General features: G+C 36.8%; 1 protein-coding gene across 2 annotated transcripts; it reads right to left on the bottom strand.

Annotated features, from left to right (window-relative positions):
• Positions 1–954: 954 nt before the first annotated feature.
• Positions 955–17,269, bottom strand: SUB1 (SUB1 regulator of transcription). Of its 2 annotated transcripts, none has more exons than XM_077116922.1 (5): positions 17,143–17,269; positions 14,582–14,654; positions 12,531–12,653; positions 3,007–3,115; positions 955–1,283 (listed from the first exon to the last, which is right to left on the bottom strand). In XM_077116922.1, the coding sequence occupies exons 2-5, from the start codon at positions 14,651–14,653 to the stop codon at positions 1,204–1,206; spliced, it is 384 nt and encodes a 127-aa protein (XP_076973037.1). In that variant the 5' UTR covers position 14,654; positions 17,143–17,269; the 3' UTR covers positions 955–1,203. The 2 variants fall into 2 exon arrangements, with proteins under 2 accessions (XP_076973037.1, XP_076973038.1); XM_077116923.1 differs by having other exon boundaries at positions 17,076–17,163.
• Positions 17,270–17,816: the final 547 nt, after the last annotated feature.

Below are 17,816 nucleotides of genomic sequence, written 5' to 3'. Positions count from 1 at the left end.
TTTAAATCTGTTATAATTCCCTTTATAAACATTTCTTTCCCAAGGCACACCATGCCCTATTTATTGCTGCAAAGCCCCTGAAATCTGTTCATCAATCTGTCTGCTTCTCATTATGAAAAAATCACTTGAGTGTATGCTAAAACTTAGTAACATCAAGTCTAGAATGCCATTGTCCAATAGATTAACTGCAAGATAACCAAATCTAGTGAAAGGCAAAAAAAAAAAAAATCCACAAGTATATGCTCTTTCCCCTAAAAACTGACATTACCTACTATTACAGTAAAGCTCAATGATACCTCTTGGCTATATATAAAATCCATACTCAATGTTATAAAATAAAATGTTAGGCCAGTAAGCTTTCACAATTTTTATTAAATCCTAGTCTAATTTAACAATATATGATTTTATAGACATCATCCCAAGGTGAAGGAAGATATTTAATAAGTGAAAGCAAATCAGACATCTAAGCCATTATTTTCTGCAGACTAAACAGTAAGGTAACAACTACACAGAACACTATACACTTGCTCAGTTTTCATACAAGCCATGTTCTTCATCAAACTATATCTCCTAATATTTAATACAGCAAAATTAGTGATTGTAGTTCCCATATAATATTTTAATTACAAGTGCCTTACTAAGATAACTAACATTCTGACAGTTTCTAAATTAGCATAACATATTCAAGGAAAAGAGCGAAAACTGAACATGAAAAGATAAGTCAATAAAGGAAACTGAAGTAAGAAAAAAGGGAAAGTGAAATATCATTGGGGTGGAAAAGTCTAAATATTAAGTTGGAAGACAACAGATCAACTATGGATTTCACAAATCAAGAGTTTACAAATTCAGTGTCATACAAATCCTTAATGTATAAGCCAAATTAAAACTGAAAGGTCTATCTTATTTTGGGCCTTAAGCAGTAACAACTCTTCTGATCAAAAAAGGCCACAACCATTATGATTGTATTACTTATTTTATTTTACACTAGGTGGTGGGCACAAAGCAATCCTCCTTAATAAAGCTGACAATTAGCTTCACTCAGAACATTTTTAATAATGCACATTAAAAAAAAGTATTCACCTTACAAATTGTTCTGCAATCCAATATACAATAACTTGGAAAACAATGTTTAGAAAACAAAAGCCAATGTAAAAAGACAGATTAAAACAACTAGAACAGAACAGGTTTTATATGGCTCTGATTTTACAGTTTTCTTACTGCATCATCAATGTCAGAAATCTGTTCCTTCAGCTGGCTCCACTGCTCAGGATTTAAAGAAATACCTAAAATAAAGTTTTAAAAATTAAAAGTTGAAAATCTATTTAAATTTTCTATAGGGCATTCATATTTTCTATTAAGATACTGATTTAATGAAATTGACATTCTGAATGTTGTACAATATTCAAAAAATTGAATGTCAAAAAAAATCTCTTAATTTGTTCCAGATTCATCAAAATTTACTGAGCAATAAAAACAAATAGGTACCAATCTCATAACCAGGTTTACTTCCAACATTATATCCTGCATATACCTCTTATATCAAACAAGAACAAATGGGGATTTTAAGATGCATCTCACAAATACCTGCCAATTAGCAGACTAAGTGACCTGGCCCAGATTTGCCACGTGACACCCCATTTCTACATCTAGCTCATTCCAACACTTGTCCAAAACTGCCACAGGAATTCAAGATGAATGACTTTGTGCTGAGTTCTTCTAGAAGCAGCATTCCTTTCAGTTTGAAAAGATCTCTGGGTTGTGATCCAAACAATACTTTTTAGTGTGTATACAATGGTTAAGAGCATCACTCTGGAATCATGCTGTCACAGTTCAGAGCCTAGTCTATCCACTAGCTATATAACCTAAAAAAAAATTACATTACCTCTATACCTGTATCCTCACCAAAAAAAGGCACTATTTTATTAGGTAATCTGAATAAAGAACTTAGCAAGGCGCCTGACATAATTTAACAATAAATATCAGATAATGAAATCTGTCTTGCCTAATTAAGATGTAAAAGTATGAATAAAAATTCTGTCTTTTCTAAACTCTGCACTTTAAACTTTCAGTATTCTAATAAACTAATACTTGGTTCCTATAAATAAGTAAGAATTGGAAAAATTAATGTATTTCTTAGAAAAATGCTAGAAGCCCATGAAATTGAGAAGGAAGAGAACGCATAGGGACTATAAAGGGCTTTAAAGCTAATCAAATTATTTTAAGCCAATGTTTGCAGGAACAAGACTTTGGCATTGCCACGAGACTCTGACACATAGTCACAGACCATGAAAAACACTAAGAAAATCTAGGAAAGGCCTGAGCAAGAAAATGTTAAAGGTATAAAATTATACAGAGATTAAGCTTTAATAAACTCCAAAATTGGATGAAACAAGTGATGTCTTTCAAACTGACAGATAGGCAGTGAAGAAAAAAAAAATGACAGGCATTTTTCATTAGCTATGAATCCACCTAAAGCAGTATCTATGGAAACATATGTTTGTTTTGGCTTCCAAATATCCTCAATTCATTTGCTGAATGAATAAAGTTTTTACAATCCAAACAGGCTTGGGATTGAATGAAGCACAAATGAAGGACAGAGACCCACTTAAAGAATAATAACCTGAAAATAGCCTTTAGGAGATGAAACAAAGGAAACAATGAATGAGAAATTCCCATATCTAATTTAACAGCTTCCAAAATAATGTCTAATCTACTTCAGAATAGTTATAAATTTTTTTAAAAGTTCATTTACATTCAATTAGCAGCAAATTAAAGTGATATTACTGGTGTTGTTTTTCTGAGTTTTATTCCAGAACAAAAAATCCCAGCAGTAGCAAATAAATTTTATGTCCAAAATAACCACAGAAGATAAAGAATCAAATGAATGAGGAGTTTTATTGCCCTATACACTGCCAAAATTATTTCAATTCTAAGTAAGGCAGATTAATTTAAAATTTTCTAATTTAGTCCCAACATTAAAACAAAACTCAGGAAATTAAATCTCACCTTTTCTTCCTGGTTTCATTTCACCTTCTGGATCCATCCAATATTCTCTAATGTCAATTAGGACTTTTCCTTTAAAGTCCCGAACACTGACGTACCTCATTTTTCCAATCTGCAGAAGAAACAAGAACATAACAAAGGGTGGACAGTGGAGTTCACATTTACATACACAACCTCTTTGCCCACTCACTCCACTTCTATTCACAAAAATGATTACTATTCTTGATATCAAAATGTCAACCAAAGGACTAAGCTTAATTGTCACTGCTAAAAAAACTGTTAAAAAATCTTGCAGTACAAACTACAACCAATAGAAAGCCATAGATTCAGCTAGTTGCACTGCTTTAGCACCATTCTGAACTTAGGAATCCAGGATTCCATCCAAAAGTATCATGAGAAGATTTTTCCTTTTAGAGTGTCATTTCAAACAACATCTTTAATGCACTTCATGCACAGTCTCATTTAAGGACATAAAACTCAAAGTGAGTCTGTTTTTTGTTTTTTAAAAAACCTTATACTGTTGCTTAACACAAACTCGACAAATTCCAGGGGTCACTTACTACCATGTGAGCTTACCATAAAAACAAAATGGAATATTCAGTTCTGTAACTGCCTAAAATACTTACAAATTTCTTAGATTTGGGGGATAAAACCTTTAATATTTTAACCTGTCACTGACAGTTTCACTATTAATTGTTTGGGTAACATTTACTCCATTCACCCATTAAAAAAATGTACAGAGACCCCAGTATGATCGGCACTAGGGAATACACAGATGACTAAAACAGAACCCTACCCTCCAACGAGCAGTCTATGAAGGAATAGGGTAAAATCAAGTAGTCACAGAAAAAGAACAGCGCTATGACCAGAGCAGGATATAAATATTTTAAAAAGTAGAGATTTACTCTATCTGGAGTCAAGAAAACTTTCAAGGGCAAGGAAATAGGCTTTGATGATACAGGACAAAGGAAACAAGAGTTGCCTCAAAGATCTTCAGTCTTTACCGTCCTTGGCTTGGATTCAATGAGTTCAAGTTTAGGGGGTATAATAAGAATGAACTGAAGGCCCAGATTTAAGAGTTTTGAGAGGTGAAACTGAAATTTGCTGACCAATCAGATACGACAGAGGGAAATAAAAGGTAAAAGCTGAAGATAACTGAGGTGTCCAGCTTGGATATAAGTTGATACTATTAATACAATAAAGCAGAAGAAACGAAAAGCACAGTGAATCTCAAATGAGACCAGCAAAAGAGGTTAAAACAGGAAAACAGAATGAAAAGGAATAGTAAGAGAGACCCAGTGACCTAGAAAGGAAACAAGACACGAAATAGAAAACAACTGATTAAAAAGTCATTAAAACTGGCAATAAGGTCACCAGCAACTTTAAGGTAGGGAATGGGAATTTAATTAGTAGAAACATTTCTCTCCTTTCAAAGTCTAGATAAAGGGAAGGAGGAAATAATGGGATATTAATCGTAGAAATTTTCCTCCTCCCAAACATGGCTAAACATGCACATATTCAAAACTTTGAATTTACAATTTGAAACCCCTACATCAATTTTCAAATTACTTTCAGAGACAAGTATAGGTAAGTAAATTAATACTCAAAATTTGACATTTCAGAGAAAGCACCAGCACCAAAGAGCTGCGGGGGTTGAAGGAAAAACCTGGGGACACAGGTAAAGCTGTCCTAGCAAAATCTGAGTTTCTTATTATAATTTAAAAATTCATGTGCATTTTGTTTACTATCCCCTGATATACATCATTTTAACATAAAAAATGTTAATGCAAATCTCCAAATAAAGGGCAGGCCACAGTGGCTCAGCGGCAGAGTTCTTGCCTGTCATGCCAAAGACCCGGATTCAATTCCCAGTGCCCGCCCATGTAAAAAAAAAAAAAAAAAGATCTCCAAATAAAGAGTGGCCCTGCAGAAAAATGCACCATGTTTATCCCATGACTTCTCAATTTCCGACCTCAAAACTGCAAAATCACAGCACTGTAGACATATCTCGTTTAAGCAACGGTGCCTTAAGAGAAAGGAAAACATTAGAAGGATACTTTGCACCTATGATCAGGAACAAAGCAAGGGTGTCTGCTCTCACTATTTTTCAATACTGTACTAGAAGTCCTGGCAATAGGGCAAGAAAAGAATTAAAAAGGACAATGTAAAACAAGATATTATCAAAATACAAAATTTTTAGAAATCTCTTAAAAGTATATGTAATACATAATATATGTGGTAAATATATATTTAGAACATGTAACATTATACATATTTTTCTAGCTATAAACAATTGGAAAACTAAGTTAAAAAACAACACAGTTTACAACAGAATTTAAGAGAAAGTTAGGAATAAATTCAACTAAAGATGGTAACACCTCTATACGGAAAACCACAAAACAGTGAGAAAAATTCGAAAAGATCTAAGTGGAGAGTTACCCATGTTTATGGCTTGGAACACTCAATACTGATAATCTATTCACCCCAAATTGATTTATAGATTTACACAAACCCAATCAAAATCCTAATAGACCTTTTGGTGGAAAGCAACAAGTTGATTCCAAAACCATGTGTGAAAATGCAAAAACAATTTTGAAGGCGTTAGAATCAAGTCAAAGGTATTATACTACCTTATTTCAAGATTTACTACAAAAATACAGTAATTAAGACAGTATGGTACTGCTAAAGAACACCTTGGGCAATATATAAGATTCCACAAGCGTTCCATGCACTAGTGTAAATTTCCAGAAACATACAACCTCCAGATGGGTCCCTGGACCAGGTAAGTCCTGAAACCTAGATGGCCCAGCCCCTCCAGAACATCAGATAGTTCATCTCCCTACCCCATATTAGCGACAGACCGTTCTAAGATGAAAAGGTTAGAATGGTCATAGCCCAAACACCCCTAAAGAGAGGGACAGAAAGATCAAAGGTGATGGTGGAGTTATACAGAGAAGATAGGATTTAACAAATGAATATGATTGCTGAATCATCAAACTGGTATCTCTTTTAGTCTCCAGTATCTTAGAGCAGCTAAATTGTGGAACTGCAACCCATGTCAAACTCTGAAATATGTCCTACAACTAACTGTGGTGATGTGCTTTGAAATGTATTGCTTTTTTGTATCTATGTTATTTCTCACAAAAAAAAGTCAATTGTGGGGGAAAAAAATATTCATTCCTTCTAGCCTCCAGTATTCCGGAGCAGCTAGAAGGAAAAATCTGAGATGATGGTACGGTAACCAATGACAAACTCTGGGATTTGTCCTATAACTACCTGTGGAAGAGTGTTTTGAAAACTATTGCTTTTTTATTTCTTTGCTTTGTATATATATTATACCATATAATAAAAAAAGTTAAAAAAAAAAAAAAAAAGACAGTATGGTACTGGAATAAAGTTAGACTAGCGGAACAGAGTAAAATCCAGAAATAGATATATACCCATATACAAACATGTATATGTATTTATTTATTTATTTATTCACAATTTTAAAATAAATGATCCAGGGCGGGCCACAGTGGCTCAGCAGGCAAACTTCTTGCCTGCCAAGCTGGAGACCTGGGTTCGATTTTCCGCCCATGTGCTTCCCAAACAAACAAGCAAGCAAACAAACAAAATTTCAGCAAAAAAGGTACTGCAATAAGGGGATACTCATATGGAAAAAAGAACGAAATGTGACCCCCGCCATACGGCCTACAATATAAAAACAAAACAAACAAAAACTACTGCAGCCCTGCAGTAAGCAAGTATTTCTTGCAGATGAAATAAAATGCAGTAACCAAAAAAAGGAAAAAAAATGATGAAAAGAACACTATCAAAATTAAAGGCTTAAAAAAAAAAACACTTATGAGAATGACAAAAGCAAACCACAGACGTGGAAAAAATACTCACTATACTTATATTTGTCAAATGACTTATATCCAGAATATATAAAGAACTCTTACAACTCAGTAAATCAAATGACCCAATTCTTTTAAAAATGGGCAAAAGCCCAAGACTGGAAATAGCCTAAGTGCCTAGCCAAGGTGAACGGATGAAATGTAGTATAATCATATGGAGGAATATTATTCAATAAAAAGGAATAAACTACTGATACACACAATAAGGCTTGATCTCAAAACCTTACATTGTGCAAAAGAAGCTAAACATAAAAAAGTAGAGGCTGAGTAACTCCATTAATATGAAGTTTTAGAATAAGCAAAATAAATCTCTTAAGTGATAGAATTCAGACCAAAAGGAATTTTCAGGGGTAACGGAAATGTGAGAGAAATCAGGACAAAAGGGAATTTTCTGGGGTAATGGAAACGTTCTGGCCACAAAATTGTGCACCTATACAACCACTCATGAAATTATGCTTTAAATGTGTGCAGTTCATTGTACATAAATTATATCTCAATAAAGTCTAATGGAGGGGAACGTGTCCAACATTTACCTCTCTCTTGAAATAAAGCAAGCTGACAAATTCTTACAACCACAAACCAAAAAAAACAGAAGAATGAGGAGGTAATCCAGGGATATTATAATTACAAATAGAAAAGATCACTATAATCACATTTCACAAGAAGAAATAACAGGATTGGATGACAGAATGTATATATTGTACATGTATAATATAAAATGGAGGTTACTGAAAAAAATAGCAGGCACATCATAAAGAACAATGATTCTTTCTTTTGTTCTCTACCCCCTCTGAGGCTCTAATGAAGATTATGAATAATCCCTTCAGATACCACTCCATACCCCAAATCAGACTAGAACAGGAAAAAAAAAAAAAAAAACTATGAAATCTCTACTGTCCATTCATAGGTTAAGAATACTGACTTAGTAATAACATAATTTAAAAGCACACTGCTGTACAAGGGTGGCTCAGTGTTTGAATTCTTGCCTATCATGCCGGAGACCCAGTTTGATTACCAGAATCTGCACAAGCCAAAGTAAAGAAAAAACAACCTTCCTTTCGGGCAGTGCAATGGTGGTTCAGAATTTTTGCCTGCCATGCCAGAGACCCAGGTTTGATTCCTGGAGCCTGCCCACGCCAAAAAAAAAAAAAAAAGAAACTTATCCAACCAAAACCAATCCTGCCAATCACCTGCCAGAACAATTCTGCCAGAACACCTAGGGTATTACATATATAAGATTCTACAAAGGTTTCATGCACTAGCCTAACTTTCCAGAAACCTACAATGTCGAGATGGCTCTCTAGACCAGGTAAGTCCTGAAATACAGAAGAGCCAGCCTTCCCAGATCATCTAATTCCATCCTCCTATCCCATATTATTAACAGCCCCTTCCAACATGAAAAAGTTAGAATGCGCATAGCTCAAATACCCCTTAAGAGTGGGAAAAAGATCAAAAGGTGATGGTGGAGGTATACAGAGAAGGTACAGTTTAACAAATGAGCATGACTGCTCAATCATTATATTGATATTTCTTTTAGTCTCAGTATCTTAGAGCAGCTAGAAATAAAAACCTAAAGCTATGGAATTGTAACCCATACCAAACTCTGAAATCTGTTCTACAATTAATTGCTACAATGTACTTTGAAATGTACTATATACATGTTACTTAAAGAGAAGGAGGACCATAACAGAAAAGACAGGATTTAACAAATGATATGACTATGGAATCATTTTATTGATATTCTCTATTGGTCTCCATTGTCTTGGAGCAGGTAGAAAAAACGAAAACTCATGGAACTATAACTCATACCAAACTTTAAAATCTGTTCTATAACTACTTGTTAAAATGTACTTGTAAACTTATTCCTTTTTTGTATATATATTTCACAATTTAAAAAAACATTTAAAAAAAGTACATCACATGATATTGTGAGCCCACTGATTGTATACCGTGTATGGACTGTAGGTGTGTGAAAATCTGTCTATAAAAAATGAAAAAAAAATCCATCAAACTGCACTATACAAGCAGTGAACCTAAGTTAAACCATGGACTACAGTTAACAGTACAATTATAAAAATGTGCTTTTACCAACTGTAACAAACATACCACACCAATGCAAGGTGTTAATACAGTGATATATGGGAATCCTGCATTTTATGCATGGTTTTCCTGTAGACTCACAATTTCTCTAATAATCTTTTTTTTTTTAAAAGCATATCAGGTTTAGGCTTTAAAACCATCAAATTAAGTTAGGCAATTAGTACTAATCTTTGGTGTCTAACTTGGGAAGACAGAGATCAAAGTCTCCTGCCTCAGCTACTATAACCTCTTCAGTAACAGGTGTCAAAAACAAGGTAATTCTCAAATCTGCCTTTAATATCACAGAAGTCATCTTATGTAGGTTTTAACACTATGAAGCCAAGCTTTTACGATTCAAAGCTAAATTAGGAACCAGAACACAAGCATCTAGTAATATTTTCTGCCTAGTCAGAATTCTGCCCAAACCATTCCGGAGTTTAAAAAACTAGCACAGCATCTTTCCTTGGATACAATTTTCTTAAATATTACATTCAGAGAGCTGCTGCTGTTTGGTGAACACCTTCTTTGCAGCATTTAAGATTATTTCCCTCTAGTTCGATTATCAAGGCATGGCTATTTAATTAAAAAAAAAATCCTGTCTTACTGCTAGCCATACCAAGAAATTATAATTTGGATTTTAGATCTATTTGTTTTTAGCAAAATATATCTGATAATTCTAACATATATTGATCTAGTAATTTCTTAAAAACTTCTACTCCGTGAGACCTGTCTTCAAAGCACTATCCTGGTAAATGAAAAACAGTAAATAACTCTATTTAAAAAAAAAGAAGCTTTATAAAACAAGTGGGGGAAGGGACAACAGCAACAGACAGGAACCCCCATCTTTCAGTCATTACTCAAAAATTATCAAACCTTTAACACTAATAAAAATGAAGGCTTCATTTAATATTACAAAACCAATATACTCTTCTAATGCATTCAAAGTTGATTAAAATTTAGTATACCACTAAAATATTTTTTGTGATCAAAAACCATTTCAAGGAACATGCTAAAATGGCAACAAAATTAAATTTTAAATTATCTCTTAAAATGTCTTCACTCCTAGGTCTGTGAACACACTGAAAGTAACACCTATGATCCTCCTGAGTGAAGACTTTCAAGAGGATGAAGTATCTAAAAACTCAGGAGGCTTATTTCCAAATAAGGGTTTAAGAACTGAACCCCCTTTTTTGGTGAGAAAACAACCCCCTAAAAATAGTTTTGGCTTTCCCAGAAATGCTTGAACAGAATAAAGTCTCTAAATGTGGGAGATGGTTTCTATATCTATAAAATTAGGGAGTGAAATGAAATGGACAAGGAGAAATCCATCACGAGGCCATATATTTTCTTTTAAAAAGGGTAAAGGTAGGCATATAGTATATAGAAAAGTCCAAGACAGTATCTAGCAAATAAAGTTTTTACCTTTATTTCAAACATTAAGTTAAAATATTCCAAAGCAGCCTCTCATTCTACACAGCACAGATTCTCTACTGCAAATTTTATATTTCATTCTACCCCTTACAACAGCCTCGCAACGCACACAGAATAAAACTCAAGCTCCTTTATCATGGCTTTCCAACAGGAAGGCCCTGAAAGATCTGGCCCTGTCCCCTCTTCACCAACTGGATCTTTCTATATTCTCCACTAGACTTCCTATGTTCCACTGGCAATGCTTCACAAGTTCTGTACAAACCAAGTTCTTTCCATCTTCAAGAGCTTTATACCACTTATCCTACTTTGAAAGTAGTTCCCTCTTCCACAGACTGTGCATAGTTGGCTCCTTCTCAATTCTTTCTGTCTTAAACTTTTAAATGCAACTTCTTAGAAGGAGCTTTACAGAACACCCAATCTTAAAACCAAGCCCCTTTATTCTCTCAAAATAACCTGCCCTTTTTCTTCTCAGCCCTTAGCATATTTTTTTTCCTATATACTTTGTATCTGTGTAATGTTTATCTCCATAAATTCCATGATACCACAGACCTAACTTGGTTCATCACTGAACTGTCCAGAACCTAGCAAGGCCTGAATGAAATACAATAGGCATTCAACTTCTTATCTACCCAAAGAAATGAGGGCCCTCTCATAGTTTTCCTTATATACAAACATTCAGGTATATTTACTATCAAATTAATCTACTCTGTTCCTAGTTACTCTAAACTATACAGAAGTCAGAGAACTAAACCCAATAGCTAAATACTTCAATTACATTTTATCCTGAAGTATAAGGCAAAAGTGAATAAAAATATCAGACATCTATCTTTTTTACAATTCTTACCTATATGCTGGCACTCTGCCTTTCTAAGCCATCAAAAGTTTAAATAAAGATTTGGGTCTCGCTTTCTAGTCAAATGTTTGCAGTCTCATTACTTTCAACCTTTTGGCTTCAATACTTATGCCTTCTTCTTCTTATCCCTTTCCTGCTCCCATTACTATACTCTTTTCATTTTCCTTCACCTTCTCTTAACCTACAATCTTTTTCCTTCCATCCTCCAGCTGAGAATGGAACCTAAAGTGAGTTTTCAGTCACCTATTCTTCTCCCTCTGGTTTATACTTAAAATTCAGTGGAGGGCTTCAGTCAACCATGACGATGATACCACATGAACCACCCACCTACCCCTTCAGGCGCTACTGGATAAACCTATTTATTTTATCACATTTAGAATTAGGTCCAAAAAGTCATTCTTAACAACCTCTGCCATTAAAACAAATTCCTTTTCTTTCTATCAATGAAGCCTTAATTTCTACAGTCTCTCAAATGTAAAACCAGTTTTCATCAACTGCTTGATTCCTCTGATCCATTCTTCCTCACCAGTATCTTCTAATCACCACTATTTCTTTGGGGGAAAACAAAACAGTTTAGCCTTAGTATCACCTCATATACAAATTACAGCCCACAATTACTTAAAAGATTTCATCTGCATCCATTTCCCCCTATGTCTTTCCTCTAAAAATCCTTCTTATACAATGACGTCACCATCAAACTTACCTAAAATAAGAGAAGAAACCTAAGGAAAGAAGCTTATAGTCCCCTCCAGGGGATTTCATCAAATTCCTCTAATGAAATTCTCTCACATTATCTAATCAACCTCATTCCCTATTATGTATCAACATACAGCCTATTTCAGTAAATCTGCTTGCCTTATCTATTCTTATCAGGCCAAAACAAAGCAGATCAGACTGCTGTTTCCCCTCCAATAAAAAGCAATCCATACTTCACAGTCCAGTATACACCTACCTCCTCCAACTTGCTATATCTGCAGTTCTTAATCACTTCTTTGGCTTTTGCTAACGTTTTAACTCGTATTTTCTTAAATATAGCAAAACTGCAGACTTTCAGACTTCAACAACAGTCCAGCATCATACAAATTAATTTCTACTACATTTCCTTGTATTTCAATAAAATACATCCTTAGTCAGAGGATTTTAATATACACAAAAGGTTACTAATGCAAACTCAGATTAAGATAACTTTAACATACCTTTTTCTAAGTTTCAGATCAAACCAGATTAATAATTCCTCTGTATTTAAGTGAAATAACCAACTTTACCTGAAACATGTTATCATCTCTGCTGCTGCTGCTCTGCTTGGAAGATGATAGGGCTCTTGAGGTTTCACCAGTCTTTTGCTTCTTTACAGGTTTTTCTGGAGTAACTTGCTTTTTCCTTTTTAACTTGAAAATAAAAAACAAGAATATAGTTAAAATCTACACACACAAGGATAAAACACAATTCCAGGTTCAAAATATTCCATTACTTTTTAGGAACTATAAGAAAAAAAGACTATATTCATTTATTCATCAGAATAAAAATCATAAATATATACATGGCTAAGTTTTACCTGACAACAGTACTATGAATCTAATCTCACATTATATCTAAAGTAGAGTTTTCAAACTGTGTTCTAAGGAAGCCAAAAGATACTTAGGCATTTGTGCTATTAATCAAGGGAAAGAGTCATTTTGTGGACTGGGGTGCCACATAAGATTTCTTTGGGAGAATTAAAAAGAGACAGAAGGGCTTACAGCTTTTGATTAAACTTTGGGGGACCACATGCCTACTTAAGCTAGTAAATTATTTTTTTTACAAAGAAGATACAGTATTTAGGAAAACTACAACCAATTTATTCAATTTCTAGGAAATAAATATTCATGTATGCCCTGCCTTACTGAAAAAGTTTTAAGTTGGCTAAAGGAACATATAACTAGACAAAGCTGAAGAGAGCCATTTTGCACTGGCACTGGAAATGAACAATTCAAGTGCTTTCTCATCACAATAAATTACTGAGAGTCAACAGCAATATGTTAGATTAGTACTCAAAAGCACAACGTTTTAAAATGTTGTAAAATCTTTTAAAATAATCTCATTCTCAAGGTATGCTAACAACATATAAAAACCACACGCGTTCCCAATCAATCAGTAGAGGGCAGTCATGTTCCTTCTCAGCAGAAAGTATAATTATATTTTATTTTACCTAATTAGATGAGACAAAGCTAAACATCTATACATAAACTGAAAAAATGTGGATGTATTTAGCACAAGTGCTTTGGGACCAAGTAGTAAAAATTAACACCACTCAAAAAGCGGAAAGCTTATTCCTTAAATCAGGGGTTAGATGTTCCCTGTGGAGTATTGCATGCCTTAGCACATTAAAGCACACTAAAATTTATTAAATGAATATTATTCAAATGCTTTACCAAACGCAATTTTAAAAATTAAAAGAGATTTCTGCAAGTACAGCTATGTATACACTCTGAAGCCTTATTTCAGCATACCAGGTGGTATTTTATTTGCATTTTCCTATAAAGGTCAACTTCTCCAAGATTCTTTTATAAGTGCGTGCTTGCTCTCTCTCTCTCTTTCTTTCTCTTTCTCTAGCTAACACTGCTAAACCCATAGGCAGAACTGTAAGCTTCTCGAAAATAAAGGGTAGTTCTGACTGAAGGGTAGCAACCGCAATTTGAGACACTCATGGAAGTGGCTAAAGCTAAACTGCAATGACCATTAAAGGAGAGTTATCTAATGCAGAAAAGCCAAATCTGTCAAAATGGGTCAAGTCATCTCATGTTAGCTTTACTGAGTACTGATTTAACTAAAAGAAGGGGAACCGAATAAATAACATTCAAACTGTGTAAACTATAAAATATACCAAGACTAAAATTTACTAATCCTTGTAGACAGACTATAGATAGCAACAGCTGCAGAGATGACTGTCAAAATTAACACTGGTATTCAAGAGGTTCAGGTAATTTGGTCCAACTACTACAAACCTAATGCCTACAGATGAGTCAGATTTCTATAATGACAAAAACAGCGGCTTTAGCCTAATCCTAGCTCCGTTTCCGTTAGGGCAATAGTTCTGCAACTTCAGTTTTCCTGAAACTCAACAAAGGATTTACTGAGAAAGACTGTCTAAGACTGATTTACGACCCAGGAAAGTACATGTGCAAAAGCATCCTAACCATTTCTAGACAAGAGGTGCAGAGGCCATGCAAACATTCAAAAGCACCCATCCATGTTCTCACTTTAAGACCCCAATAAGCCTGGAGAACTGAATGTGGACAATGTTGCTGAATTAAAATAACAGTGCAGTAATGGTCACCTTTTTGTCGACTTCACTATCAGAATCACTGCCAGATGAGCTCGAAGAAACAAGTTCCTTTGATTTAGGCATTCTGAAATAAAAATATATTATGCAAATAATGTAATTACAAGTTGTCCTTTTACCTTCAGGTGACTCTGTCCCAATCTAAAAACCAAGGACAGGATGCTTGGGTGGGTCAGAGATAGAATGCTGGCCTTCCATGCAGGAGACATGGGTTTGATTCCCTGACCATGCACCCCAAAAAAGAAAACAAGGACAAGAAACTACACAGTTCATTCTACCATTTTGTGGTACTGAAGTTATTACACTGAGCATAATGCTAGAAATTCTGCTTTTTCTACCAGAGCAGGGCAGTGGGGGGGGGGAGGGGAGGGATGGGCCAGGAATCAAACCAGGGTCTCTCACATGGCAGGTGAGCACTCTACCACTGAACCACCTTGAAGTTATACTTTTAATCTACTCTTTTAAACTGAAAACATGCAAAGCGAAATGTTCTAAATCCAGCAAGGAGAACTAAATGTCATACATATCCCACATTCCTACACCTCTAACTTCTTCAACATCAAAGCAGGGGCTAGGTAGTTTTATTTGGGTAGAGTGTAAGAACGCAGTTGGCAGGAATTACAGTTAAGCCAGAAGAAATGTGAATAATTCTACTTAGTACTATTTTACACTTCAAACCCAATGTAGAATTATAATCGCACAACCCAGACATAGAGGTACAAAGTTCAGTGCCTTGCTTTCAAGTGGACTTGCTGAGTACAAGTCAAGAGCCTTGTGCATGCTTCTGGAGATAAAACCATCAGTAAGCTTAAGTACCAAATCTCAAGGAATTCCAAGGCATGCTATGCCTCTTTTCCAGGCACTTAAACAAGGTGGTAAAACGGTAATTATCAAAATAGCTTTGGTTCTCCCCATCTCCATGCAAGAGACAGGACAGGGCCCTATTAAATTTTTTGTATGCCCTAAAGGGCCCAATAAAGCAAGAGCTCTGTAAATGTTAGCTGAATAAAACAAGACTTCAATTACTCATCAAAAAAATCAATCTAGCTCTACAAACCATATCTGCATTAGTACTAGGACTTCGTGTGTTCCACACTAAAAGTGAGGGACAAGGTTTAAAAAAAAGAAAGAAACTGGGCCATCGAAACCCTGATCACTAAATTTGAAAACCTCACACCAGCCCCAACTCAGCTATGCTGATTCTAACCAGTAACGTCTCTAACATTAAAAGAGTAAATTCAGAAACGGAGCCACAGCGTTCATAATCACGTTTTATGCACTGTTTCTAGTACTGCTCCATTTTCTAACCAAATCTCCAAAATCAATTTAGTTTAGTTTTTAATCAATTCAGTTCAGTTGTTTTTGTTTTATGCCAGGTAATACAACCGTCAAAAAAAAAAATGTTAAGGTAATTTAAATGAACATACTGTATTTTCAGCTTTCAAACACTCAAGCATAACTACTGTTATTTAAAACTGCGTGAGGGCCTAAAATCATTTCCTACAACCACCTCACATGTAGCCTAAATGAACAGTCTATGAATAAGGTAATAGTAACGAAAGTCTGCCTGTCTTTTAACTTTTTGACAAAATGTATTTTCTCACTTTAAGAGACTTTCTTTACACACACACACACACACACACACACAAAAGGGGGCTTGTAATTCAGGGAAATGATAGTGTAGGAGCAACAGACGATGCACACAAAACGCAACTGAAAAAAAAAACGTATCTTGGGTCTCTGGTGACTGCGGGGGGGAGGGAGAATTAGAAAAGGCGAGGTGAAATTAAGCTAAGACTGAAGGGAACACGAATTCGGTACAACACGAGGGACAGAAACACCGAGACAAGGGAAGGGGGAGTCGCTGGATGCCAGGAAGCTGCTAGAATTCCCGGGCTGGCAACGGCTTCGGCAAGGGGTGACAGGTTGGTCAGAGGGGGCGTGGGAGGCGGCGATGTGCGAAGGAGACGGTGTGGGAAGAGGAGGGACTTGCTCCAAGCGCCATTTTCTTCTCTCGATGCGTTCCCTGCCCCCCGCAAAACAGCCAGCCTTCCCTCCACCTCCTCCCACGGTCACCACCGCCCCCCCCGCCCTCTTCGGACCAGGGTCCGCACTTCCCTCTCCCCACAGCAACCCCCACCTCGGGGCAGGCGTGGGGACCCGGGCCAGGCCATGGGATGAGCCGGCACCGCACGCCCCCCGGCTCCGGCCGCCACCGCCTCATTGTCCTGGTGGCGCCCGGGCCCCCGCCCCACGGCACCTCGCCCCCGCTCGGCCGCGGCCCACAGTGCGAGACCACCGCGCCCGCCTCCCCAGGGCCATTCCCGAGGTCGGGCGTCACCGAGAGGCCCGCAGCGAATCCTGCGCGGGGTAGGGGCCAGAGGAGGGGTCCGGGAGAGGCCGAGGCGGGGAAGGGGGAGGTCAGGCAGGGCCGCCATTTCTCGCGACCGCCGCCGACTGTACAAAAGGGAGGCGGACTGTTCGCGACCTAGCTGAAGGGGTGGAGATCGGCCGGGAAGAAGGTTCGGGATAGGAGCGGGGGCCGGCGCACTCACGCTCTCCTCCTGCAGCCGAACTGCCGCCCTCTCACTCGCTCGCTCTCTCGAGACTGACAGAGAGGCGGAAATGACGGTAAAGACGCCGGCTCCGCCCCCTGGAGACCGCGGACACGTGACGGGGCGTGTTCTCCTCGGCGAAACCTACTCCGAGACCCTTTCCAGGGCCTTAAAGGGACCGCCCGTCTTTCTGAACGGTGCCACGAAAATGGGATGCCAGGGAAATTGGATCTGACCTGTGGGTGAATGAGGGGAGCATGTAAAGCATGAATGACAAGCACCGAATGTCGCATTGCTTAATAATTGGATGTACCGAAAAGAGTAACACTTCTGATCCACGTTCCGAGAAATGACCTCCCACCACCCCCACCCGCTCAGTATTTGACTCTGGTTGGTAAAATTCGAAGGTAGGAAACCAAAAGCTTTGTGTTTAATTCCTGAAAGTGCAGGCAATCGTTGCAGAAATCCTTGGCTGCAAGCACTCTTCTAGCTAAGCCGAAGTCCTGGAAAATCTATTATACAAGCCGGAATACATAACTAATAGATTATTTGAATATGCATTATGATGAATGCCTACTGTAGCCAAGAATTAAAAAATAAAGTTATAATTTTCAACAAACATTTATCAACCACCCACAGTGTGCCTAACACAACGTACATTGCTCATGTTAACA

This window comes from Tamandua tetradactyla, chromosome 9, assembly GCF_023851605.1.
Source record: "Tamandua tetradactyla isolate mTamTet1 chromosome 9, mTamTet1.pri, whole genome shotgun sequence".
NCBI lineage: Eukaryota > Metazoa > Chordata > Mammalia > Pilosa > Myrmecophagidae > Tamandua > Tamandua tetradactyla.
Note: the sequence above shows the minus strand (reverse complement) of the source record. Positions and strands in the feature narration are given on the sequence as shown.